Source organism: Parasteatoda tepidariorum, chromosome 4, assembly GCF_043381705.1.
Source record: "Parasteatoda tepidariorum isolate YZ-2023 chromosome 4, CAS_Ptep_4.0, whole genome shotgun sequence".
NCBI classification, from domain to species: Eukaryota; Metazoa; Arthropoda; class Arachnida; order Araneae; family Theridiidae; genus Parasteatoda; species Parasteatoda tepidariorum.
In genome coordinates, this window is record NC_092207.1 from 99296997 (window position 1) to 99323465 (window position 26469).

Below are 26469 nucleotides of genomic sequence, written 5' to 3' on the forward strand. Positions count from 1 at the left end.
ATTTTAAAGGAGATTTTTAGGCCATCAAAATCCAGGCTCTATTTACGACCAAATTTTCAATTATATACTTGGTTGTTTCTCATTATATTAAATAAGCCTGTGTTTTGCCAATATGAAATGACTCAAAATGTTATTTGTATTTTTTTTCTTATAATAAAACTTTAGTTATTGGAAATTTTTACATTAATTCAAAATAATTATGATTAATAGTTCTTATTAATAAGACTATGCTTGTGCAAAAAAATTCTTAATTCTCAGATTAATATGTTTTATTCATTAAGAGAGTCATCTTAAAGAAATATGGTTTTATTCCTATAACATAGAAATAAAGATATTAATAAAAAAGTACAATGTTTAAAATATTTTAATGAATTATTACACAAAATACAACAATTTTAGAGTGTTCTATGAATTCTGCGAGATCTGAGCTCGTCAAAATATTCTTTAAGCTTTTCATCTCCTGTAAGTTCAGGTTTGTAATAATGTTTAGGAGGTGGTCCTTCCACAAGTCTCACGAAATAATGACAATATCTATAATGTACTAAACCAAATCTCATTTTGGCATGTCTCCTTATGCCTTTAATAATGTTAGCTTTTCCAACAAATGATTGAGCTGTAAAAAAAAAAAAGTTTTCATAAATTATTAAATCATACTTGCATTATAAGTTAATATGCATTAGTATGCAAAATAAAAAAAATAAAGCAAAAAGTCAATAGCTTATGATCTAGTAATTCGATTTTCAAGGTGCAATTTTAATGGCTCCTTGGGTAAACCTTGAATGAGGTAACTATATTTTAAACTACAAAATGAGACACAAAAATTTACATTAGAGCAAAGATTCACCAAGTTGTTCCATTAGCCAAAACTATGAAGAAGAGTGCATCTTTTTTTTTCTTTCCAACAAACATCAATCCATATCTTTAGATTTGCTACTTGTAATAAAAAAAAATACCTTAAAAACATTCAGTTAAACTTCAACCACCAGCGAAGCTTTTTTTTTTTTTTCAATGTATAGTTTACTGAAGGTTTTCAGTAATTATATTTCAAAGAATGAAGTGTCCTGTAATTTTTAACAAGGATTGATAATGAATGTAAGAAATTAAAACAGCCAATTGTAAGCAAACATTCTGTATTAAAAAAGTATTAAAAATTATTTCTTTAGTTTTTTTATTTTAGTTCTGTAAACTAAAGCTAATAATTTGTGAATCAAAATTTGTGTACAAGAATTACAAACCAGGCTTTGTGAGAATATATTGTATAAACTAATAAACTAAAATTAGAAATATTTAGACAGCTTATATTTTGCTTTTCTCTGAAAGTGATTTTCCCTTAACTAGTATTTTTATGCATATTAGTGTACAAAATTGTATAAAAAATTACACAGACTCATAAGATAAACTGAGAGAAATAAACATTTTATGTTTATGTAACACAAATGCAGTAATAACTGCTTGAAATTAAAGTTGTTCTAAGATTTGAAACAAGTCTTAATCCTTCAATATATTATGCACATCCTCATTCATTTAGGGTTATAAAATAAACACATTCACAGTTAGAAAAGGTTTTAGCAAGTAAATAGTACAAACTTTTGAGCGATAGGCTGAGGGCTATAGTTTCAAAATTGATGTAAATGTATTAACACATCAGTTGTATTTTTTATGCAATTCTGAATAACTCTCCTGTAATGCATGCAACTCTGGATAATTATAGTGTTTAATAAATGTCTTTTTGACACATAGGTTTGAAAATATTTTATTTTAAAATAAACTTACACTATTGCCCTAGATAAAGATATTCTTTCACCTCGCCTTTTTTTTTAGCATCAACTGATTTCATAATTTTTTGAGGTTTATATCTTTGCAAGCTTATTATGGCCTTCTTCAGATTTTTGCACACATTCAGTAAATTGTCTATATATCTCCAATTTTTAATACTACTTATTTCTGAAGAAATTAGTCTGAAATTTTAATTCAATTAAATGCATTCTACATTACAAAATGTTCAACAAATATTGTATGTTATAAACAAAGAAAAAACATGCTAGTGAATTTTCTGAAAACTTATCTGCACATTGAACAAAATAAGTTAACATCTTAGATTAATCCGTAAGACTTCTAAACGCACTTGTGATTATTACTTTACTGAAAAATGTAAGCAATCACATATTCTCTATATCTTCTAAATTAAAGAAAATGACCATTGAGTAAAATACAGAATTAAAAATAATTTATTGCATTTTGGCTTTTTATAAGTGATGTAAGTGTTTAAAAAATAAAATCCATTTGTTGGCTAATTCAATTGCTCATAGACTCTATTGCAATAATCATGTTACAGATTTATTTCCACTTTGTTCCATGTTTTAATGAAATTTAACTGACTCACTGATAATACTAAATTTTATAGTAAAGTGAGCCCAATTTAAACTTGTTTTTGTCAGTAAAAATGTACTACAGCCTAAACTTTATCTGGAATTTACAAGCCTAGTTTACATGTTAACACACAAGAAGTTTAAATTGGGCTCCTTATAATTTTAAACATTGTGCAATGTAATCGCCTATGTACCTAGAAATTGACCCACAGAAAAATGGAATGGACCTAAGCAGGCATTATAAATAGCTTAATGCAACCCTCGACTTTCCTGCCTTCAACGCAGCAAGACAAAATTCCATGTAGTTTAGAGAGGACAGGGAGGGTTAACAAATTTATGTCCACTTAGAATAGACAAAGTCTTGTTTTTGTGGGATTTAATGGGATAACACTGCGAGCGTATAAAAATCTCTGTACTAGCACTGAAAATTTAATATACAGATGCTAGCCTAATAAAATTAAAAATATAATAAACTAGTTTAGTTCACAGCAAAATGAGAATGTAAGCTAACTATAAATTTATTGTGATTATCGACATAGAGTTGATCTCCATAATATGCTGCTTAACTTAGCAATATGTCTAGGTTGACCCTCCTATTTCAAGCAGGTACAAAGAAAAGTAAGGTCTACTTCTTTTGCAATACAAAAATTTGTTAAGTTTCTATAATACATCATTTTAAAGGTTGAAAATTTTTTAATGAATGGATTTTCTATTGAATAAAGGTTGAACATTTTCACTTGGTCAGTGCATATTTGTTGACATTATAAGCTCATGTCGCACCAGTTCCTTGGATTGTTTTTTTAAAATTTTTTAATTGACCTTATCTTTCACTCCATCGTCTGCAGTAGTTTCAATGAAACATCCTTACTCATCTTATAGACTGACATAAAAGGCTAACTAGCTCATGCTCTCTAAGTTGAAAGGCAAATGAGTTCTCACGATGAAATGAAAGATGACGACTAAATGACAAGTTGGTATGGCAAAAAAGCAATAATCTAGAAAAATAGATAAGATTATCAACATTTAAACTCAAAACATTTTCTTACTCGGGACAGAAGCATCTTTAAAGGTCTTGAGGAGGGTGGGGGGCAAGAAATGTTCCACTACTTTAAAATACCTCATATAACATATAAAGTTACGTCAGTCAAAATTTGAGACCAGCCGAAATAAAAAGAAAAAAAGCTAGGAAAAATAGATAAACTAGAACCATTTCCAACAACTGCCATTTAATGTAATGCATCTTGTGAATGAAAGCATATTTTTTTAAACCAATAACATAATTTAGTTATGATACTACAGTTTAGTTAAAGAGAAAATTCATTGAGTTAAAATAGTAGTTATGCAACTTAAAATGCATTTTCCATGTCATTCACTATTAAGACATGATAGAAATCACCAAAATTAATCTAAAAACTCACTACTTTAAGTAGAAAACAAATTACTTAACATATATTTCCCAAGTTATTCACAGATAAAATATAAAAACACTTCCATTAAAAATGCATTCAAATCACAGATTTCTGTCAAGCTGTTTTAGTGACTTTAAACACTATAAACTAAAGACATAATTTTTGACTGTCTCTGCTGAAATTCTATTTTCATGACTGATGATAATGCAAATCAGTTTTTTTACGTAGTTGTTGACCAAAAAATAAAAAATAGTTTAACCATACACAAGTTTAGCTATTTGACATAATTGTATATTCAATTATTCATTAAGAATAATTTTTAAGAGTAACTCTAATCATATTTAAGTATAAGTATGTTTTGCTTATTATTAACTCCATTTAGTTGTCGAATTATGATTATAATTTTTTTTATTAGAATAGTGACAATTTGTAGTATAGCAGATGGTAATTCAAATAAATAAATATTTGCTCACAATACTTACCAACCCAAAGATTACTCTTGAATTCTACATTATGTTCCTTTACTGCTAATTCTTGAGCTTCTTGAATAACCTAAAATAAAATGAGCCATGTAGTAAAAGAAAGTATTCACATTGATATTTCATAACCAGCTTTGAATAGCCAATTCATATCGGATTCGTGGTCACATTTATGTTCAACTTCCTGGCTTCATAATTTTTAAATTAACTCAGAAGACAATGTAATTCTCAAATCAAGCATTAATTCAAGCATGTAATTCTTAAATCAAATTCTCCTGATCCTCACTTTTGTGAAGATATATTGAGTGAAATCATCCTGCATTTGTATAACGTGTAGAGGAAAACCTTTTGCAGTTTGCCCAACAGCAAGGGAGCTCTAACCTATGAATCTACATAGGTTAGAATACTATGATAGCAATATGAGTTAAAATCAGCATACAAAGTATGCAACCTTCTGGAAATATTTATACATATGTACATATTAATTTATTTATTCTTTTTCTTCCATCAGAATGTCAACCTAGTATGGGCCAACTAGTTGTCTATCTGGCTCAGACACTAGATTTCTCCATTTATTGATTCCCATAGTTTTTAAGATCTTTTTCCACAAGATCAATCCATCTGGTGTTTGATCTTCCCCTTCTTCGGTTGCCTGTAAACTTTCCAAAAGTCTGCTTTTTAACTGGGTCACCATCATCCCTTTAAATAGATGTGACCCAGCCATCTTATTCTGTAAGATTTAATAATTGAAATTAAGTTCGGTTGCTTAAAAATTCTGTATGATTCATAATTGTACTCAATCCACCAAACACTGTTTTCTTTAACAGCTCTCCGAAGATGGCTCTAAGTATTTTTCTTTCAAATATTAGTGGTTTCTTTTCCTCAGTGTAATTTAAAGGCCAACATTCGTGGCCATAAAATAATATAGGTTTAATTAGAGTATTACATAAAGTAATTTTAGTGAAAATAAGCTTTGATTTCAATTGGCTTCTTAACCCAAAATAAGACCTATTAGCCATTGCTATCCAGTTATTAATTTCTGTTTTGATATCATTATTAACTGTAACATTAGAACTGACTGACACCTTTAAATGAATAAGCGTCGGTCATGAGAGGTAGCTCTTACAGATATTATAGAAAAGAGAAAACAAGGGGGCTCTGATCATTCATCTACTGCTTTTGTCTGCACTGCTATCGATACCAGTTAAAAGTAGTTGATAAATTACCCAGCTATCACTGAAAATATCTATGCATATATACACATTTATTTATGTATGGCTTTTACAGATATTATAAAAAAGAGAACAATAATAACAAGCACAACATCCTAATTTTAAGTATAACTGCTTGTTTAAAATTTATATCCAATTTATCTAAGAATTTAACTTTGTGTCAAGACAGAATCAATTAATTCAATTCAATTAAATCTTATTTTAAAAACATAAATGAGATCTAAAACTTTTTTTTATATCATTAATAAAGAAAAACTAAATTACACCTAAGATAAACCAATGTAAGAGAAGTAATTATGCAGTTTTAATTATTACATTATTTTAAATGAAAAGAAATTCTTATTTTATTAAAAAAAATAATACCTCTTTGACAATGTATGCACCTTTCATAGGAACAAATGTCAGTTGCTTGATTGCTTCATCAACTGACATACCTCTAACCTATTAAAATATTATGAGAATATCAAACAAAAACATGAAAACAAAATATAAGATTCAGAGATAAAACAAAAATTGATATTAAATAATTAAAAGTTATAAAATGTAAATACATAGCAACTGTAATTACTTTTTGTATGCAGATTTATTCAAATTAGAGACAATCATAACAATTCAAGGCAATTAGATTATACAATTGACAGTTTCAAAATTCTTATGATTAATGAAATGATAGATCAGTGTTAAAAAACAGTAATTATGACTGAAATTTTTCTCTATCTACATCTATAAGAAATCTACATCTAAAAAAAAAGTAGTTCTATTGGCTAATTTGTCTGAATTGCAAACTTTAATTTTTATGTTTTTGTAAATTACAATTACAGTTGGAAGATCTTTATAATGATCAAATTTCATGAAGAGAATAATGAATAAATACTAATTGGAGGCAAAGGTGCCATAAGCTTATATTTATAAAGTTCTTAAAGTAAACTTAGAGTAAAGTTCTTAATTTACAATATCGAATTTCACTTAACCACAATTAATTTATTTCTATTAAGATTTGAAAGTTCAAAATTCCATTAAAACCCATGCATAAAAAAAAGTTTAACGTTTGTTTTGTATAGTGATTGACATAAAAGATATACAGTAATGGAAATAATCAAAGAAGATTAACAAAATAGAAGATGATATTTTAACGATGTTGGTAATAGTTAGTTCCATAATCTACTCTGAAATTTGTTAATAATTTGATTGAAAAAAAAATTGAATACTATTAAAATTGGACAACGATTAACTTTATAATGTATAATTTTTGACTTTTTCTGGGGTGTTAACTTTTCTGTTCCTTTTTGTACAAATTTAAGTAAAAAACTGTTTAAATTCTTCTATAATCAACCACAAAATGATTTTCTTTTATAATTTTCAGCCTGCTAAAAGATTCTTTACAGTAAGGACAGGAACAGATATAGATATTATTGAACAAAGGTTTATTTGCTAAACATAACAAATTCTAGGAAGCTGTTTAATTTTTCTCTTAAGTAGACGTTTTATTTGATGTGTAAATTCTAGAGAATTTTTAGTTCTATATGTATTAATTGGTGTGTGTGTCACTATGTATTAGCTATTGAGCCAAACGTTTCAAAAGATCAAGGAATAATAAAAATATTTGAAAGGTGAAGGTGTCCCTGACTAGGCAAACCAATTATTCAAATTAAAAATATTTCCAATGTTTTAAACGATGGGTACACATATCATAACACATAAAACTTGGACAATTGCATAGTTATATCTAATTCTCAGTCAAAATTTGGGAGAAAATCAGTTCAGCAACTCAGAAGCAGAAATCTCTGCATAGATCTACATCATGGAAAAATTCTAAAACATTTGCCGATCGTGTGGTAAAATATTTGTAATATATTATCATGTTTTCCACATCTTTAAAAGCAAGATTGTTTTATGGTAGTATGATAAATAAATTTAGAATAGTTTTATCTGCAAGGTCAAAATAAATATGCAGCGCCAGCCTATATAGTGCCACGCTAGTTCTGCTACAGGGCTCAGAAGTTAGGTAAATAGTACCTTAAAATCAGAAAGATTCTAAAGTTACTATTCTAACAACAAAAATAAAGTGAAAGCAAAAGAAATAATACTTACAAGGCATGCCACATACCACATTTTTTTCGGAGAGTATTTAATATTTTCCCTTAAGTGACAGATCCACTAAAACAATAAATAAAAATGTTAAGCATTTAGTTATGAAAGCAGGCTAAAAAAGAATAATGCAATTTTCTTCCAAATTAAAATAAGAAGAAAAATCACCTAAAAGAATTGTTTATATGAAATTTTGAAAAAAAATTTCCATTTAAGTGAACGTGTCCGAAATTCGTGACAGCGAGTTCTCTTAATGTAAAAATATTTCTGTAACCTATATATAAAAATATTTTTTATATTTATTTATAATTTATTAAACATTAAAATTTTTTAACTTAAAAAAATATGAATATTTCAATTTTTTTTTAATTTTTAATAAAATATTTTTAAAACATAATACTGTATAACAGTACAGTGATTCCTAACACTTTTTTTAACCATGAAAACTATAGAATACAATTTTACAAAATTGCATTCTAGCACTAATTGTATTGGTATAAATTATTTATCAGTCTGTAAATATTCATTGAATGAATTTTTTTATTAACCTTTTGCATGATAACACCTGCTATTTTAGACCATCAATCATAATAGCCGTAAGCAAAGTTTAAAAAAAATTGTTACATGTTGATGGGTTATTGTAGTGTGTCTACCACTACAAAATTCCAATTCAAATCCACTAGTATATAAGACATGTTAACTCGATGATAGGGGTACCTTTTCATAGATGAAGGTTGACATTGTGGATAACTTCTCTCCCCACATGGGTGACCCAGACGTGATGTGAACATGCCTATCTTGACAGAGACTCCCACTTTGATAAAAACACGCCTATCTTGACAGTAACGCTAATTTCAAACTGAACACGCCTACTTCGATGGATGGTCCACATTGAACAGTTGACTTGCTACGTGTGACTGCGACATTATTCACTCCTCGTGCTGTTGCTACTCAGTCTCGATTACACACAACATAATCACTCGACTTCTAAAGGCAACACAGGAGCGACCACAATCGTGAACTTAACACAGTTCTCGTGATCAGCACTCAAGAGTACGGCAATCATAATACAGCTCTCCCTGCTTCTCACAAAACAACAACGGATCAACTAGTGGTATCCATTCATCGAATTCTATCACAGCTATAATTCTGGTGGCGGAGTACTGTAGTGTGTCTACTCTACCAATTCACTACTACTATATAAGACACGTTAACTTGATTCTATGCTGGGGTACCTTTTCATAGATGAAGGTTCATATTGTCGATAACTTCTCTCCCCACAGTTATTATCTGGCTTGAGAGAATGAGTAAAATAAATTATCCAAATGACAGAAATCTTAGCCTAAATAAGTTGATGTTGAAAATTGCTTCAAAAATTTAATTGACTTTTTTAGAACCATATATTTTTGTAAATCTAGAAAAAAATTTACAATATTTATTTTAAAATTTTCAAATGTTTTTGTTACAATATGAATTTTTTTTATTAACTGCAGTTTTGAATTGGGTCCACAGAAAACATGCTTTTTATCATTAATTTTTTAATTTCGCTTTGGTTTTTTATTTCAAAAATACATACAATGTATTACTGAATGATTGATTTAATCTTACATAGCTGTGTTCACACAAGTTCAATTTATTAAAATAATCATAGATATCAGTGAAATATATAATTTTAAATTAGTAAATATTCTTACTAAGATAATCTACTTACAACAGAAACTACATTAGCAATATACATAACATATATTATTAAACTTTTATTCAATCCCATAAAAATTAAAGAGGTTGATCCATTCATGCCAAGGAAAAAGCATTATATCTTTTTCTTTTGAGTTTCACTTTTGAAAAATTCAGTGCAGTTTTAAATTTGCCACTACATTTTAAGGTCACACGATACAACTAATGGTATTCACTTAGTGCACCTGCATTCTATCTATAAAACACTAGTTGAGAACCAATGCTGCAATATATCAACAGTGTAAGACTTAAGAAAATAAAAATAAGAAGAAGAAGCTTTCAAACATCCAAATTGTGGCAGTAAAATTTATCAAAATAAATTTGTAGTGAAATAAGCTATTTTTAGTTTAGTTAATATTTTATTAGATTCTTTCGTAGCGTGTAATTATTTTTCAACTGATATTAAACAAATAATATTTTTGAAAAAAAAAAAAAAATCTGTGAATTTATCAAAATTATGTTTTATTTTAGAGAAACTAATTTTAAAAAATTACAATTAAAAAAAAATTAAATAATCATCTAAATCAAAAATAATGCATATCACTTAGTATTCATTAAAAATTTAATAAAATTACAATTTTAACTTCCTTTTCAAGTAAAGAAACATTTTTATAACTTAGAAATCTTTTTAACATTCATTATATCTAAAAACCAGTTTTAGTGTAGTATGTATTGAGTAAAAAAATTATTATTAAATTTAATACTAATGACAGAAAGAACACGAAAAATTTAGAAAAAATAAATAAATAAAATAAAAAAATTTTTAATAGGAAAACCTAAAGGTTCTCATCAGGATGCATTCTTTTACAATGGTGACATTTCAAAACAGAGAATAATTATCCTAATATAAAAGTCATTCTTCATAATGTGTCTAAGTCACTAAAAATTTAAAAAAAAAAATGAAATGAAATTAAAAATAAGATTAGGATGAAAGAAGAAAAGCAGAAAACAAATTTACCCATATGGAGTAAAATATAAAAATGTCTTGAAATGAGATATACTAATCTAACAAGAAACAGTTAACAAAAATAGTTAAGAAGAAAAAGAAATGTACTTTGAGCTTATATCCTAGAAAAAAAGACTTTCTCGGAGAAATTCTAAACTAAAGTTTAGAGTTTTTGAGGTATACTTACTGCTGGTCTTCTAGGTTCATCAGGTTTCAAAGGAGGATAAACCCACTCATTCTGGTCTGTCCATTTTTCAACTTTATAATCAGTCTTGCTTGTATGGAAATTATACGATAAAGATAAACTTCCTTGACCTGGTAGCTTTCTCAAACATGTCACAGAAGAAATATTTAAAGTCTTTAAAAGACTTGGAAGAAGTTTCAAAGACATTTTGTCACTAAAAAAATTGAAAAGGTAAATCACTAAGAATAATTTAGTATTCAAATGCTTTATGTAAAAATTTAGTCATTAGAAAAAGCAAGTAGAATGTTTTATTTTGTAGCAAAATAAATTTTTATATAGGGTCAGGTAGAAGAAAGTAAGGGCTAAAAACAATTTTTTCTTTTCTGTTTTTTTCTTTCCTTTTCAAATGCAAATTAAATGAAACTTTAAATGAAAATCAGTTGAAACTTTTGATGCATTTTATGTACAATGGATCATATAGATAATATAAAATACAAAAAATAGCATTTCGATTTTCTTTTATTGTTCTCTTACTGTAATGCATTAAAAGAACATGTTTTGATAAAACCCACTTTACCCCAGGGTAAGATAAAATAGGTGGATTTCTAAAAATAGTGTACATTTCAATGAAAAAAATATAAGTAAATACTATTCTTGAAATCAAAATATCCTTAAATAAATGTATTTTGATTATATTATAAAGTACAGTTGCTCAGAATAATTTTCGTTTTCACATTATTAAATTAACAAGTTTATATCCGCGGTTATCAAAATTAGATTTCACTTAGGATACAATATATTTCGCTTAACTTTACATAATTTCATAAAAAAAGAAACTAATAATTAATAGTTTTTGACATATTTGAAATATAAAAGAGAGTGTAAAAAATAATATCTTTGTAGGAGCTTTAAGTGTTTATAACAGACTTGTATTACTGTTTATAACAGACATGTATTTTTATTAAATTTAGTTATTTTGAGGGCACTGATTTTTTTTCCATTCTTTTTTTTTATTTCCCATGAAAAAATTGCTACATGAAAGCAGTGCTTCAGTGAAAATTCATCTACATCCTTAAATTGTTAACTAAATTGTATCAATATTTTTTTAACCTAATTAAAATTCATATGATTTCTACCTTATCTCATGGTTTCCACAGAAAAAAAATTAACAAAATAGTTGCTTTTAGTAGTCTAAAGCATGAAAATCGTTCCTTCAATAAGAACAAAATTTTTTCTTCAATAATATGACTAAAATTTTATTAAATGACTTAATTTTTATGCACTATGATCCCTTTAGTCAATTTATGTGGCAAATATGATAAATTTATATAAACGTTAGTGTTCTAGAACTAAATTTTTATATAAAGAAAAATCAGTATATTTGCAGAAAATTAAAAACTTCCAACTTCTAAAATTCATTCAAAAAAAAAAATACTTTTATATTAATAAAAACATAATTTTTTTCTAAAAATTTTTCCTTTTATTTAATTTCAATTTATGCTAAAAAAACATAGTTAGAAGTACAGAAAAGTCTCCAAATAGTCCCCTTTTCGTGAAAATAGATGTCTTTTAGCCTTTTCAGGTAAAAAGTTGCCATAGTCCATAGGCCAAAAATAGTTGCAAATAGTCGCCTGTGGCAACCCTTCTATCTAGGTTCCCTATGTTTCTCCTATTATTATTTTTTTAAGGATATAAAATGTAATAAAAGAAAATTGTGTTTCAGTGTTAAAATCGCTACATTGAGCAAAAAACAAATTAGTTAATTATTTTTTAACTATTTTATTATAAAATATGGAACATTAGATGTGTCTACTCTACCAATTCACTACTACTATANTTAGATATTTGCTTAGCTTAACACAGCGGTAAATAAAAAAAAAAAAAAATCCCTATTACACAACACTTTAGATGCCCCTCTACCATTGAATAAAATTATTAATTTTTCTCAGTTTAAAATGGTATTAGAAGAAAGTTCATAAGCACCTTATACTAACATATTTCATGGGTTGATCATAAATTGACAGTTTCTAAACATTAAACTTGTCATTAGAGTCTAAAACATAAAGAAATGCTTGTCACAATCTTATCTCCAAAAAAGAATTAATTTATTATTTTAATTTAATGGGAGAAAAGATATATATATTAACAAATCCCCATTTTACCCAATGGGCACACTTTCCAACACCTGATGTTACAATTAATGATGTGAACAATGCATTTGGGAAGATTTTTGTATCGTTATCAACAGCAGAATATTCGCCAAGTCTTGGCAACTTTAGAGAAGAAACTGAATAAAAAACATCACAAAAGGGAACCGATTCAAAGGGTAAAACTCGCAGCCATCCTCAGGCAAACCTCCACTTTTTTCTTTATTCAAAAAAAAAAATATTTAAAATTATTAGTTTAAAATCCAATTGTAGTTGGCAGGACAGATCATGATATGGAAATGGCCCCATGAAATAATACTGATATATATATGAAATGCTGGCATTATATATAATGCCTGACGTTTTTAGGCAAAGTATGAAATATGAGAAGTATTACATACTTTGTCTATGCATTATATATAATGGCGGATGCTATTTAGGCAAAGTATAAAATAAACGTCCTGATGAGGTTATTGTGTAAATGATGTGCATGTTACTGTGAACGACCGAAATCGATGGTTGTTGACTTTCACCGGTGAATGTTGACAATCACATAGTCGCTTGGTGAACGTCCGAAATATTTATTACATCCGATTTGATATTAATTTATTCATGGATATAATTACTATAATTACATTTATTCGATATTTTAATACTTACTGACAATAGATTAGAAGAAACATCAGTGTTTGGAGTATCTTGCAAATCTATACTGGGCAATGGCACTTGACCTTAAAAAAACATCAGTGCAGGATATACCGGACAATGGCACTTGACCTTAAAAAAACATAAGTGTAGGGTATACCGGACAATGGCACATGACCTTAAAAAAACATCAGTGTAGGATATATCAGGCAAATGTATACTGTACAGTGACACTGAACTAGACCTTGTATGGCTAGACCTTTGGTAAATGTCTGAAATATATACTAGGTCTAGTTAAGTGCTATTGCCCGGTATACATTACACTGATGTTTTTTTAAGGTCAAGTGCTATTGCCCGGTATACCCTACACCAATATTTTTTTAAGGTCAAGTGCCCTTGCCTGGTATATCCTACACTGATGTTTTTTTAAGGTCGAGTGCCATTGCCCAGTATACATTTGCCCAATACTCCAAACACTGATGTTTCTTCTAATCTATCGTCAGTAAGTATTAAAATATTAAATAAATGTAATTATATCCATGAATAAATTCATATCAAATCGGATGTAATAAATATTTGGGACATTCACCAAAGCGACTATGTGATTGTCAACCACCAATTTCGGTCATTCACAGTACATAATTTACATAATAACCTCATCAGGACGTTTATTTCATACTTTGCCTAAATAGCCCAGGATTTCAAACTTTGCCGGTAACAAATATATTGGTGAAGTTGATATAAGATGATATATGGTGAATAAGTTGGTGAAGAGTTCCGAATCAGGCGAAAAATTTATGAGGAAAATAAAAATACTGTAAATTGGGATCGCATCAGTAACCGTTACTTACCGTATAAGTTCAAATTCTGAAGGGGGGAAAAAAAGACAATCCTCAAAATAAGCTCCAGTGCTATTTTTTGAGAAGATATCGCCGGTCTTATATTTCAAAAAAAAAAACAGAGGAAATAGTGAAAAATATGTAGAGAAATTTAATAAATTAAGAGATAGAAATTAACTTACTGAAATATGAATCACTCTAATGGGTAAATTTTAATTCAAAATACATTAATTAAATGAAGATAGATTCATTTTAAAACAAGAAATAGTAAAGGTATGTTTCTTTTTATTTGAGAAAACTTTTTTACTTACTATTTTTAGTATAATTTCATGCGTTATAAGCTGCCTGTTTCTGTATACTAAAAGTACAATAAATGTCAAAAAATTGAATTAATAATTTAATTCTGTGGTCTTTGGTTGAACAAAAATAAGCAGCGGATATTATTAAAACAAAATTCTATTGTTTAAAATCAAGTATTTTGTCAAACAGTTGGTAATTCTCATATTAAGCACGTCTCATTTAATTCTCATCTTTAAAAAGCACGATTAGGCAAGGTTATTTGGAACATTATTAAATATCCATGGCTAGTTTAAAAAACAAATCAACTTTTGTTGGTGATGCAGAGTTTTGTTTTGAATGTGGAACCATTCTTCCACTACCCGGAAGAGAACCTTTCATTGTTTGTGTTGGATGTGGTTTTAAAAATGACATAAATAGTGAGTACAAGAGATAAAATCATCGTTGTGTTTCGTAAGACAGATATTTATCACAGATGTCAGAACTAAATATGTATAATCATTCAATAATAGGGTACCTGCTTCAAAATAATCGCCAAGTTTTCGAAACTTCTGGACAATGACCTACGAGTAACGAGAAAAACATCACTAAAGGATGACCAACATGAAATGCATAGGGGGATATTCCTGTATCGTGATCTGTCACGCCAAGGTGCCAAATAGATTTTGAACATGCAAATTAAAAAGAAAAAAAATACATGTAGATGTTTGTCCGAGGGGTGGTTACGATTATACCTTTCGAGTTGGTCTCCTTCTGTGTAATTTTTTTTTTATAGTTTTCAGCAGGCCGCTGCCTGGAAGTTGGCGATTATTCTGCCACAGATCATGATACGGAAATATCCCATGCATAACCCGCGCTGCACCTCTACATATATCACATTTTTATTCCGAGTTCCAAAATTCAATTGACACTTTGGCTATCATAGGGGGCGCGAAAAGTATACGCGCATGCAGAATGAATTTTATTTTGTATAAATTATTTTGTATAAATTTATTTAGAAAAAGTACATTTTTGTATCTGATTTCGTAACTTAAAATATCATCTGCACTAAATAATTAGCATATTTGCGGTCACTCCCTTGAACCACTAAGATTGAGTTCTAGAAGAAAATTGTTTTAAAAAAAGGAAAAACTGTTGTTGCCGACTGTTGCAACACAATGTGTAGGTTGCATTGACGCAATGCTGCCCAAAATGCTCAAATCTTACTAACAAGTCTACACTAACAAAGAGGTGAATTTACACCTTGACAGTGATAGAAGAGCATTGTTGAATGGTTTAGAAAAATTCTACCTGGAAAATGCAGATCTCAACTGTCAAAAAAAAAAATTGCTTTTCAACTGCTCACTTTCCATCTGTATTAAAACTTTTACAGAATATACAGGGTGTTTATAAAGTCCCGGACCCATTTTGATGTTTAATAACTCATAAAATAATAAAAATAGATTAAAATTAATAACATAAATGGTTAGATAAACTCAAAAAGTTTCATGACCCTTGTCAATGAACTTCCACGTGTGCCCCCTTCGTCGCACGGAGAATATCAAGTGGATAGTCAATTTCACGCCAGGTAGCGGCAAGCACGTCAGCATCCACAGAGGCTATTGCGGTTGTAATTCTGGCTTTTAGATTATCAATGTTCGACACGATCCTCCTGTAAACATTGTCCTTTATAAATCCCCAAAGTAAAAAGTCCAGCGGGGTTATATCAGGTGATCTGGGTGGCCAAGGAATTGGACCTCCTCGCCCAATTCATCTTCCTAGAAAATGGTCATTTAATGAACTGCGAACGATGATACCCCAATGTGGTGGTGCACCATCTTGTTGCAAAAAGACATGTGGTTGAAGCTCTTCTAGTTGTGGAAATACGAAGTTTTCCAACATGTCTAAGTATACGACTGATAAGACCGTCTTTTCTGTAGGCGAGGAGGTCCAATTTCTTGGCCACCCAGATCACCTGATGTAACCAGGGGTGGTGGTTTTCCGGGGCTACCCCGGATTTCCGGGTTTGTAAAGAAAATATTCCGGGTCTCTCAAGAATTACTTTTTGGAATTTTATTGCTTTACGTTCACACATTTTTGTTTTCTTTCTTATCTTTTGCCGGGCGAGAGTTGAAGAACGAGAATGAGTTGGATTGGAATGTTGGAGGGAGCATTTCCTGTCCTGCTGGCTGAGTGTGGTTCTCTGCTCTTGAGGGGGATAAAGATGATACCTCCTATTCACTCCTCCCCCCTCCCCCTAATGATTTCTCGTATTTCTACTCACAGTTGAAACCGAAAGCGGGATTTTTATTGCTCTTTTGGTTAATATACTCAACTCCTTCACCTCAAGTGGCATTACAGGGAAAGGTAGGAAATGTAATACTACGCTTCCGAAAAGTAGTTCTTCGTTATTTTTGAATGAATTAGTTGGCAATGAATTAGTTTTCAAGGTCTAGGAATTTGCGCGTTGGCTATGCTTTTGAACGGTCAGCCAGTTCTTGGAGTCTTATCATCATTGCTATAGTGTCCTTACTCTTGTGCGTTATTATTTCGCTCTCTCATTTCTTTTATTTATTTTGCTTTTAACTGTTATTTTTTTTTTTTTTGTTAATTGCTAGCTTGTTTTTGATCGTTATTGGTTGTTAGCCTGTTTCTTTTATTTTATTTTTTTCTGGATATTTTTTTTTGCATTTTCTTGTTAGCTTGCGTTTTTATGTGCTCATTAATGATTGCTAGTTTGTTTTTTCTCAGTTATCCTTTGTTAGTTTATTTTATAACTGTAATTTGTATAGTTTCTTTTAATTGCTAACTTTTTTTCTCTTAGTTATTTTAACCTTAGTTTTTTCCTTTGCAAGTTTCGGCTCGTGTTATGTGAGATTCTTTTTTTAAAAATTAATATTGAAATTAATTTTTTTAAAGTATTTTGTAAAAAATGAAATGAATGTAGAAAAACCGACGATTTACGTAGTAAGTTTCAATGATCATTTGTCATTTTCGTCATGTTTCGCGTGAAGAGTCTTCTTCATATGTTCTTAATTTAATTTATTTTGCTTAACGACATCCTGCCTGAGATCCGTAGTAGAGTCANGGATATTTTTTTTGCATTTTCTTGTTAGCTTGCGTTTTTATGTGCTCATTAATGATTGCTAGTTTGTTTTTTCTCAGTTATCCTTTGTTAGTTTGTTTTATAACTGTAATTTGTATAGTTTCTTTTAATTGCTAACTTTTTTTCTCTTAGTTATTTTAACCTTAGTTTTTTCCTTTGCAAGTTTCGGCTCGTGTTATGTGAGATTCCTTTTTTTTAAAATTAATATTGAAATTAATTTTTTTTTAAGTATTTTGTAAAAAATGAAATGAATATAGAAAAACCGACGATTTACGTAGTAAGTTTCAATGATCATTTGTCATTTTCGTCACGTTTCGCGTGAAGAGGCTTCTTCATATGTTCTTAATTTAATTTATTTTGCTTAACGACATCCTGCCTGAGATCCGTAGTAGAGTCAAAGCAGCTAATCGATGTTTTTTCGGTCTTAAAAAGTATCTGAAATCTAACTTCATCAGCAGAAAAACAAAGATTCTGATATACAAAAGTTTGATAAGACCCATTCTTACTTACTCTGCTGAGACTTGGACAATGACAGAAAAAGTAAAGCACACTATTTCTGTGTTTGAAAGAAAAATTTTAAGAAGCATATTTGGTGGCCTTAAATGTAACAATATCTGGAGAAGAAGAACTAACTCCGAACTTTACATACTATTTAAAGAACCTGATGTAGTCAAATATATTGCAATTCAGAGAATCAAATGGGCGGGACACCTATCAAGAATAGATAATAACCGCGTTACAAAAAAGATCTTCTGTGCCAGACCATTAGGCACTCGAAAAAGAGGAAGACCTAGACTTAGATAGCTTGACTGCCTCGAAAGTGATTTAAATATTCTAAAAGTCACAAATTGGATGTCTCTGGCCAAGGTAGAAGAGCTTGGAGTTCAACTCTGCGGAAGGCAAGGGCCTATCCTGGGCTGTCAGGCCAATGAAGAAGAAGAATTTTCTTAAAATAAAGCCATTAAAGCCACTTTCTCGACCTGATCATCATTGGCTTTATGTGTTAGTAGTGACAGAGGGCCTGAAATATTTATGGGATGCATTGTTGGTTTTTTATTTTTCATGGATAGATGTGGATGTGCTATATGAAGATCTGTTAACTGAAGTATATCAACGGCGAGAACTACTTTCTCATGAAATAAAATCTATCAAAGAAATCCAAAGTGGCTTGAAACAAAAAACTTTAACCACTGAAGGCAAAGATAGAAAGAGAAGAATAGTTAATTAGATCAAAGATTATTTGAACAGCAGAAAAAAACTCTGTTTCTCATAAAAGTTTATGAGTCAGTTCTACCACATTTTAACTGTTATGTGAAACTTTTCCAGAGAAAAGAATGTCAATTACACGAACTACATGTATAGATGTTCAACCTAACTAAAAAATTTACCTAACAACCTAACTAACTTTTTTCCTAAAGCATGAATTAATTTCGAAGATTGATTCATATTCTGAAATTCTCAAGATTGATGTCACCAACAAAAAAGAAACTATCTTCCTGATAGACTGATATTTACGGGCACACAAGAAGCACATTATTCGGACATGAAAGAAATGAAGGAGGTTTTAAAAACTGCCTATTCTCATTGTGCATTGTATATGTTAAAAAAATTGCCTTTGAACAATTCTCTACTAATTAAATTATCAGCCTGAAATCCTGCCTTAAGAGGAGAAACGACAACCTTTACTACGTTGACGAATTTGGCTGAACTTTTACCTAGTGTTATTGCCAAAGAGGAAGTTTCTATCTTAGATTCAGAGCTAAGAGACTATCAGACAGATAGCACTCTGTCCTGTTGGCAGAGTGATGATTTAATCTCTTTCTGGATTTATGTTATGAAGGTAAAAAATGGAAATAAGCTTAAATATCCTGTACTTTCTAAAATGGTTAAGGCTGTCTTGTCCTGTTTTCATGGACCTTCTGTTGAAAGCGCCTTTAATTATATGGATGATATTGTAACTGAAAGCAGAACATCTCTAAACATTTGAAGCTTAGACTATTCAAACAGTAAAGTATTATTTGAACTCTCTGGGTCAAAGCACGTGTGATGTTTTTGGCAGTGAAGATCCGATGAATGAACCCATACAAGGAAATTTTGGACGAAATCTATTGAGTAGCTGGAGTAGTTATAATCAAATACTCAGTTCAGAGAGTGTTACCTCCAATTTATCGGAATTATCAACTGATCATTCAGAACCGCAGGAGTCTTGCTCTATCAGTAGTAGGGTACAAAATGTTCCGGGCATTGAGGGAAGTCAGATAAAAAGAAAAATGGAACAGGAGAATCAAAATAAAGTGAAACAAACAAAAATAGGATTTTTTTTAAGAAATGATGGTTAAGTGATGTGTTGTCAATAGTTGGATTTTTTTTATAACCATTTCATTATATTGAAGAACTGATACAAGTTGTATTAAAATTTATGTGCTGTAGAAAATAGGATATTTTTTTTATTTAAATACTTATATGGAAAAATAAAGATAAATTATGTGCAATTTAAACTGGATTTTTGTGTTAAATCATCTTATTTACTATGTGTTCTTACACATAATTAATAAATAGCTTTATGTGACTGAAATTTCAACACTTAAATAGTTTCGAATTCTTTGGATTAAATTAACGCCAGTCAATAATTTAGGTACATATTCAAATTTTTTTCTTTTTACACGTCATTGTTTTAAATCGTTCTAATTTTAAATAGAAGGTACATTTTCTGACTTTCAGGGTTTCTTTGCTTTTTATCTTACATTTTGACTTCTTTCTTTGGGGATTTATAAAGGACAATGTTTACAGGAGGATAGTGTTGAACATTGATGACCTAAAAGCCAGAATTGCAACCGCAATAGACTCTGTGGATGCTGACATGCTTGCCGCCACCTGGCGTGAAGTTGACTATCGACTTGATATTCTCCGTGCGACGAAGGGGACACACGTGGAAGTTCATTGACAAGGGTCATGAAACTTTTTAAGTCTATCTAACCATTTATGTTATTAATTTTAATCTATCTTTATTATTTTATGAGTTATTAAACATAAAAATAGGTCCGGGACCCATAATATAATTTTTAAGAAATAATATTTTTATAAGGAAATGATTAATTATATAGAAAACATTCAACCTGGCTCGCCAGATGATCACCCGCTATTTGTAAAAAGCAAATTATTTTGGTGGAATTATCTTGGTGTAAACAGGTTCTATTATTCTGAATCAAAAGTTTTCAATTTGCTTAAAAAATTTCTAACCCTGTGGCAGAATTTTTTCAAGTTTTCTGCGACATACCTCTCTAATACTAATATCTTTCTGCAAGATACTTATAAAAATAACAATTGTATACATGTTACTAATTTAAAGTAACAGAAGCAGGGCTGATTGTGCTCCGGAAAAAATCCTGATTTCCGGATTTTTCGCTAACTGTGATCCGGAAGTTTCCGGAGATCGAAAGTCCAGACGTTTCAAAAAATCATTATTCACTTAAGTTTCCGGAAATCAAATTTTTAAAGGTGGAACTTAAAAACACAGTTTATTTAATTTGTTTGTAAGGGAGAGCCACAGAGATACTTTATAAGCTTATATTCATGATTAATATTCATTTTTTATCACTAAATAGTTGTTATAATCATTAACTCAAAAAAAAGGCATATTTGTAAATTTTAATTACTTCTCCAGGTTATCATAGGTATGTGTAAATGGTATAAGTATGAGTAAAATTTTAAATATATTTTTAGTAAACTAAGAAATATTGAGAAAAAGGAAAAAAAAAAACCTTGTTTAAATATTTTTCTAATTTTTCAATTTAAACTGTTTCTTTTTTGTTTTTTTTTTTCAAATTCAGGAAATTTTCCGGAATTTTGACTTGAACTCACAATCACCCCTGCAGAAGCATCAACTTCAACAAAAAAAATTATTGGATCAAATAAATTAATTTTTTTTAAATTGAATATGTAATATATTTTTACTCTAATATTTTGGGCCATATTCTCGCTTTTAGTTGGGGAATAACATACTAATTATTTACTTTTTTGCATTTTGTAATTCGTTATCTCAATAAAAAAAAATTAGAAATCCTTGGAATGGCTAAAATAAAGTGGGGTTCATCCCAAAGTGTCCTTGCTTCCATATTTACTTCTTACATTAAACCAGTATTAGACTATGGTTCAGAAATCCTTGTTACTGCCTCGGACAGTGTGATATCAAAACTCGATTTGGTTCAAAATAAAGCACTAAGACTCATCACTGGTTCTGCGATTTCAACTCCTATTCCTGCCATGCAGCTACAGGCAGAAATTTATAATTTATCTGACAGACGAACTTATGCTGCCCTCTCTCTTGGTGAAAGATTGTTGAGAAAGGATCATTTTTGGCCGTATTACATTCTTCCTCAAACTAGACTTAAATCTTTAAAAAAAATAATAAATTGAGTACCGGAGACTTGCAGAGATCTTTGAGGTCTCCAACTCCAAACTTTGCATCTATAGGCCGTCTGTTTTTACAGGCCTTCTGAGATATGCCACTGCTAGATTTGACTTGGTACAGCCTGTCCGGGAATCGGACTTCCACCATACTGAGATGTATCCTATTACTCTGGCCACTATGCACGAGAGATACCCTTGTCAGGAATGGCTGCAGGTTTTTACTGATGGATCCGCCACTCTCTCAACTGGTAGAGCTGGAGCCGGTGCTTACTCCAAATATTTCAGCCTTAGAGAACCTCTTGACACTTGGGCAGATAATTTTGATGAAGAAATGTTTGCAATCCTTATGGCTATTATAGCTATTGGTGAACCATCTGAACAAATCATTGTTATCTTTGTCGATTCTCAGGCTGCAATCCAGACTATTCCTGAATATAATTTATACCCCTCTGACATTGAATCTGAGTGTAAACAATGCATCGACTCTCTTCTTTGTTCCGGAAGAGAGGTAGTCCTCCAGTGGATCCCTGGCCATTGTTGCATCGACGGAAATAAATGGGCTGGCATGTTAGCTAGAGAGGCATTGCATCCACTTTCTCATCCAGTTCCTCTTAGAAATACAAGGTGGCTTCTTAAGAGCAAATTCAGACACAGCAATATCTGCTCTTAGGAACTTAGCTGATGGAAAATACTGGGCTAGCCTTCTTGGTGGCCAGCAGCGGTTTCATCTTTCCCTCCTTCCCAGGGCCAAGAGAGTTGCTTGTCTTAGAATAATTACTGGACATGACTAGTTGCAGGCCCGTCTACAGTAGAGCGCCGATTATCCGAACGTCCAATTATCCGAACCATGCCCAAGTTCGCTTTTTTTTAAAGTTTAGCATGCTTTTTGACTTATCGACAATTTTTCTAAATTTAGTAGAATAAATAATTTCCACTACATCTGAAGACCATATTTGATTTACAACTTTTTTTAGCAGCTTTCTTATAGTAGCCAATACATACGTGTATTGTTATACAGTTAAACCTACATACTCTTTTAGCCCTCTTCAACTGAAAATTATCTTCCAAGAATGCGAGCTTCAATTTGACAGTCTACAATGGTTTGAAATGAGGAAGGAGTTTATGAATAGATATGTGCTGAAGTTCTACAATTGCGAGATGGGTACTTGTCACTTATGGTTAATGATTAGTGATTACAGTGCTTGGAATCTTAAATCTTGAAATAAAATTCTTAAAAAAAAAATAAACGAAACTGAAGTTTCTGAACAAGTAGATCTTCCCGATTAAAAGATGCCAAGTTATACAGCAGAAGAAATAGAACACTGGTGTCGAGACACTGAAAACAACCCAGAATTTCAAATTTTAAATGATGATGAAATTGTTGCTGAAATTTTGAATGAAAATCGGAATTCCACAGACGAAGAGGAAGAAGTAGGTGATCAAATTCAAGATAGTGGACCTTCTCATTTAGAAGCAAGCAATTCATTAGATATTGCAATGACTTGGCTAAAATGTCAAAATGATGTTGATCTAGTTCAGTTGATTTATCTAAAAAGAATAAGAGATATGGCTGCTCGAAAAAGACCATCTTTATTGAAACAAAAGCCTTTGCTGGATTTCTTTTGCAATGAAAAATGTGATAAAATCTGTAATTGATAAAAAAAAATTTAAAAAGCTGAAATATGATATAAATAATTTAAAATGAAAAAAAAAAGTTTTAAAAAAATTAATTAAAAATATTTACAAAATGAAAAAAAAAAAACTTTTAAGCATGCCAGAGCTATTTCGGATAGTACTGCCAGTCCTAAGAATAAAAAAAGTTTGAAGGGAAGTTAGTGCATAAATAATAATCATTTAAACTAGATTTTCAACATCTTTCTAATTATCCGAACCACGTTCGGTCCCGAGCAGTTCGGATAATCGGCGCTCTACTGTATTTAAAATTAACTTGGTCAATTCACCTCTTTGTGTGCTCTGTAACACTTCGCCTATGACTGGCGAGCGTCTATTTAATTGGACCTCTCTTCTTGACATTCGCTCCTGTGACGACTTTCGTTCCCTCTCGCCTTCTGGAGCTACTTCACTATTGTATTGGACTGCAAGACGCCTTAAGTCTGAGAAAACGATGGTGGGCGTAATTTTTTAAAAAAATAATTATAAATTAGCACATTTGTAATCAATTTCTTAAACCATTAAAATTGGCTTGAAAATTGAATCATGAGAACAAAAATGATTTAGATGTTATATTTGTTTAGAGTCATTTGATAAGATGAATTTTTGCAATGATATACTTATCTACCAAGTACAAACTATTAAAAGTGAGAACTAATGGCATCTGATTAAAGATGCAGGTCATCAAAACTGGTGGTTAATCAACTGGTTGCATTTATTTTGGGAAATTTTTCTGTTTTTATAAATTTCTTTTTCTGATAAATTTTTTCTCTTATTTATTTGTATTTTTTATTTCAGTTTTCAATGGCATTACCGTTGAATATGAAACAAAATATAATAGTAAAAATAGCTTCAAAAGGAGAAAAGAAAATGAAAAGAATGCCGATTCAGCTACAGGCCCCATGGTACATTTTTATGTAGTTCAATTTCATTATCTCTTTCGTTTGTAGATTGTGCTTTAGACAGTGCTCTGTATATATTGATATGCTTTTAGGAAAATTTAAAATTAGCATAAAAAAAACTCAGGGAACACCAGGGAAAAGAAATTTTTTTGTTAATTTAGAAAAAAAAGAAGAGGTCTTAAACCTGGAAAAATTAAAATTTCAGGACCTCTTAAAATATTTTTTTTTAAAAAAAAGTCATAATTTATTAATTTATACCAAAAATTGTTAATTGTTTTCAGTGTATATATATATTTTTTAACAATATCATAGATTTTTAGTTTGTCTTTGTAAATTTAGTTTTTTATATTTTTTTGTAACTTTTATATTTTTTGTTTTCAAATAAATATTTTGTGTTGATTTGTTTAGGTTCAGGATAGAGTATGTTCTAAATGTGGCAATCAGGGTATGAGTTATGCCACACTCCAGACTCGTTCTGCAGATGAAGGGCAGACAGTATTCTATTCTTGTCCTAACTGTCAGTAAGTAAATCATGATATACTACTAAAAATTATACTAACTTCTTTATATTAATTAACTGTGAATTATTGAAAGAGTATTTTTGTTACTGCTTAATTTTTATAACCAAAATTATGGTTTACTTTTATACATATAAATTGTTTTAACTATGCTTTTCTATTTTATAGCTTGTAATAAATTTCTTTGCGAACTCATTCTTGTTTTTACAATGACTTTTTTCACACACTTGTTGTTTTATTTACGTCTTATTGTATTTTAATCTTTTTGTGACACTGTGCTTACTGAATAATGTTGTTTCAAACGTTAGATTTCCAGTTGGCAATTTTCATTATGATTAGATCTTTTGTTGCATCATCTAACCATCCCTTTTTTTTTCTCCTTTTGAGTTCATTGGTTTCTAATATAATATTTTTCTCAGTCCCATATTTTCATTCATTATTACTGTATGGATTTTATGAATCATTTAATGTTTTTTGTTTATTTTGTTGATCAAGTTGTCCTTGGTTTTAAATTCTCTACTGCAAATTAATTATTAGTATTGACCTAAAAAATTTTCTTCAACTTTTTGGATATAGCGTAGCTATACTCATACACAGGGGCGTACGCAAGGGGGGGGGGGTTTAGAGGTTTAAACCCCCCCCCCTTGAGCTCAGACAAAGTGAATTTAAAAAATAATACAGAAAAAAATAAAAAATTTTGTTGAAATTATGCGGGTTATTTTTTTTTAAGACTATATATTTTTATTTGCCTTATGCCTACTTTTTTTTTCTCACGGTATTTCTCAGAATACTGATAAAACATTTACTATAATAGGGTTGTATTTTTGAAACCAAATTCACGTGATACTGTTACGGGCGAGAACGATCACTGGTTCCTTTCTGACGTGCCAGTCGCGATAGTTTTCAAGACTGGCTGGCATTCGTGAGGTCTGGAATCCTAGACGTTCTGTCGTCTTTGAGACAATTCGAGAATTTTGTAGATGCGGTTAAAAAAAATTATATGAAAGGGGGTTACATTTATTTTCGATTTTAGTCAGACTAAGAGTTATCTCTGCCGCTTGTCCTTCGGAGCTTGTTTCTAAATCTGTTTTGTTTTGATTGATTGAATGTAGGGTTTAGTGGCACAAGGTCCAAATGAGGACATGCTGCGCCAAACAATATGGTGAAACAGTTCAAACGTATGAGTGAATGCGGAATGTTAATTGCAGCACAATTAAAACTGATAAAACAGTACAAAGTGAATAAAACAAGATAAAAGTATGAATACAATATGAAACGCGCGAAATACTAAGTAAAATGAGCAAAGGTGATAAGAGTGTATAAAACAGTAGATGTGTTAAAACTTTTATATGCAGTTAAAAATACCAACGGCACGTAAAAATGCAAAAATGTTCGGATGGTGAATCCCATCCAACAAATCTTGCATGCATAAAATAGAACTTCCAAAAAACTTTAAACGATGTTGATTAAAACATGAACACGTTATTAAAATATGATGAATTGTGAGAGGA

General features: G+C 30.2%; 2 protein-coding genes across 3 annotated transcripts in view; one reads left to right on the forward strand and one right to left on the reverse strand.

Annotated features, from left to right (window-relative positions):
- Positions 1–346: 346 nt before the first annotated feature.
- On the reverse strand, positions 347–14417 carry LOC107441181 (mitochondrial ribosomal protein L22). Of its 2 annotated transcripts, none has more exons than XM_071180244.1 (6): positions 14258–14417; positions 10448–10658; positions 7581–7646; positions 5853–5930; positions 4261–4330; positions 347–613 (listed from the first exon to the last, which is right to left on the reverse strand). In XM_071180244.1, the coding sequence occupies exons 2-6, from the start codon at positions 10649–10651 to the stop codon at positions 396–398; spliced, it is 636 nt and encodes a 211-aa protein (XP_071036345.1). In that variant the 5' UTR covers positions 10652–10658; positions 14258–14417; the 3' UTR covers positions 347–395. The 2 variants fall into 2 exon arrangements, with proteins under 2 accessions (XP_071036345.1, XP_021000196.2); XM_021144537.2 differs by lacking the exon at positions 14258–14417 and adding an exon at positions 14088–14173.
- Positions 14418–14515: 98 nt separating this feature from the next.
- The window catches only part of LOC107441182 (RNA polymerase I subunit RpI12), a 14648-nt gene continuing 2694 nt past the window's right edge, over positions 14516–26469 (forward strand). Inside the window, exons 1-3 of the mRNA XM_016054342.4 lie at positions 14516–14791; positions 24337–24443; positions 24849–24961. Of these exons, the coding sequence (XP_015909828.1) occupies positions 14656–14791; positions 24337–24443; positions 24849–24961 (356 nt within the window). The 5' untranslated portion in view covers positions 14516–14655. The remainder of the gene's footprint in view (positions 14792–24336; positions 24444–24848; positions 24962–26469) is intronic.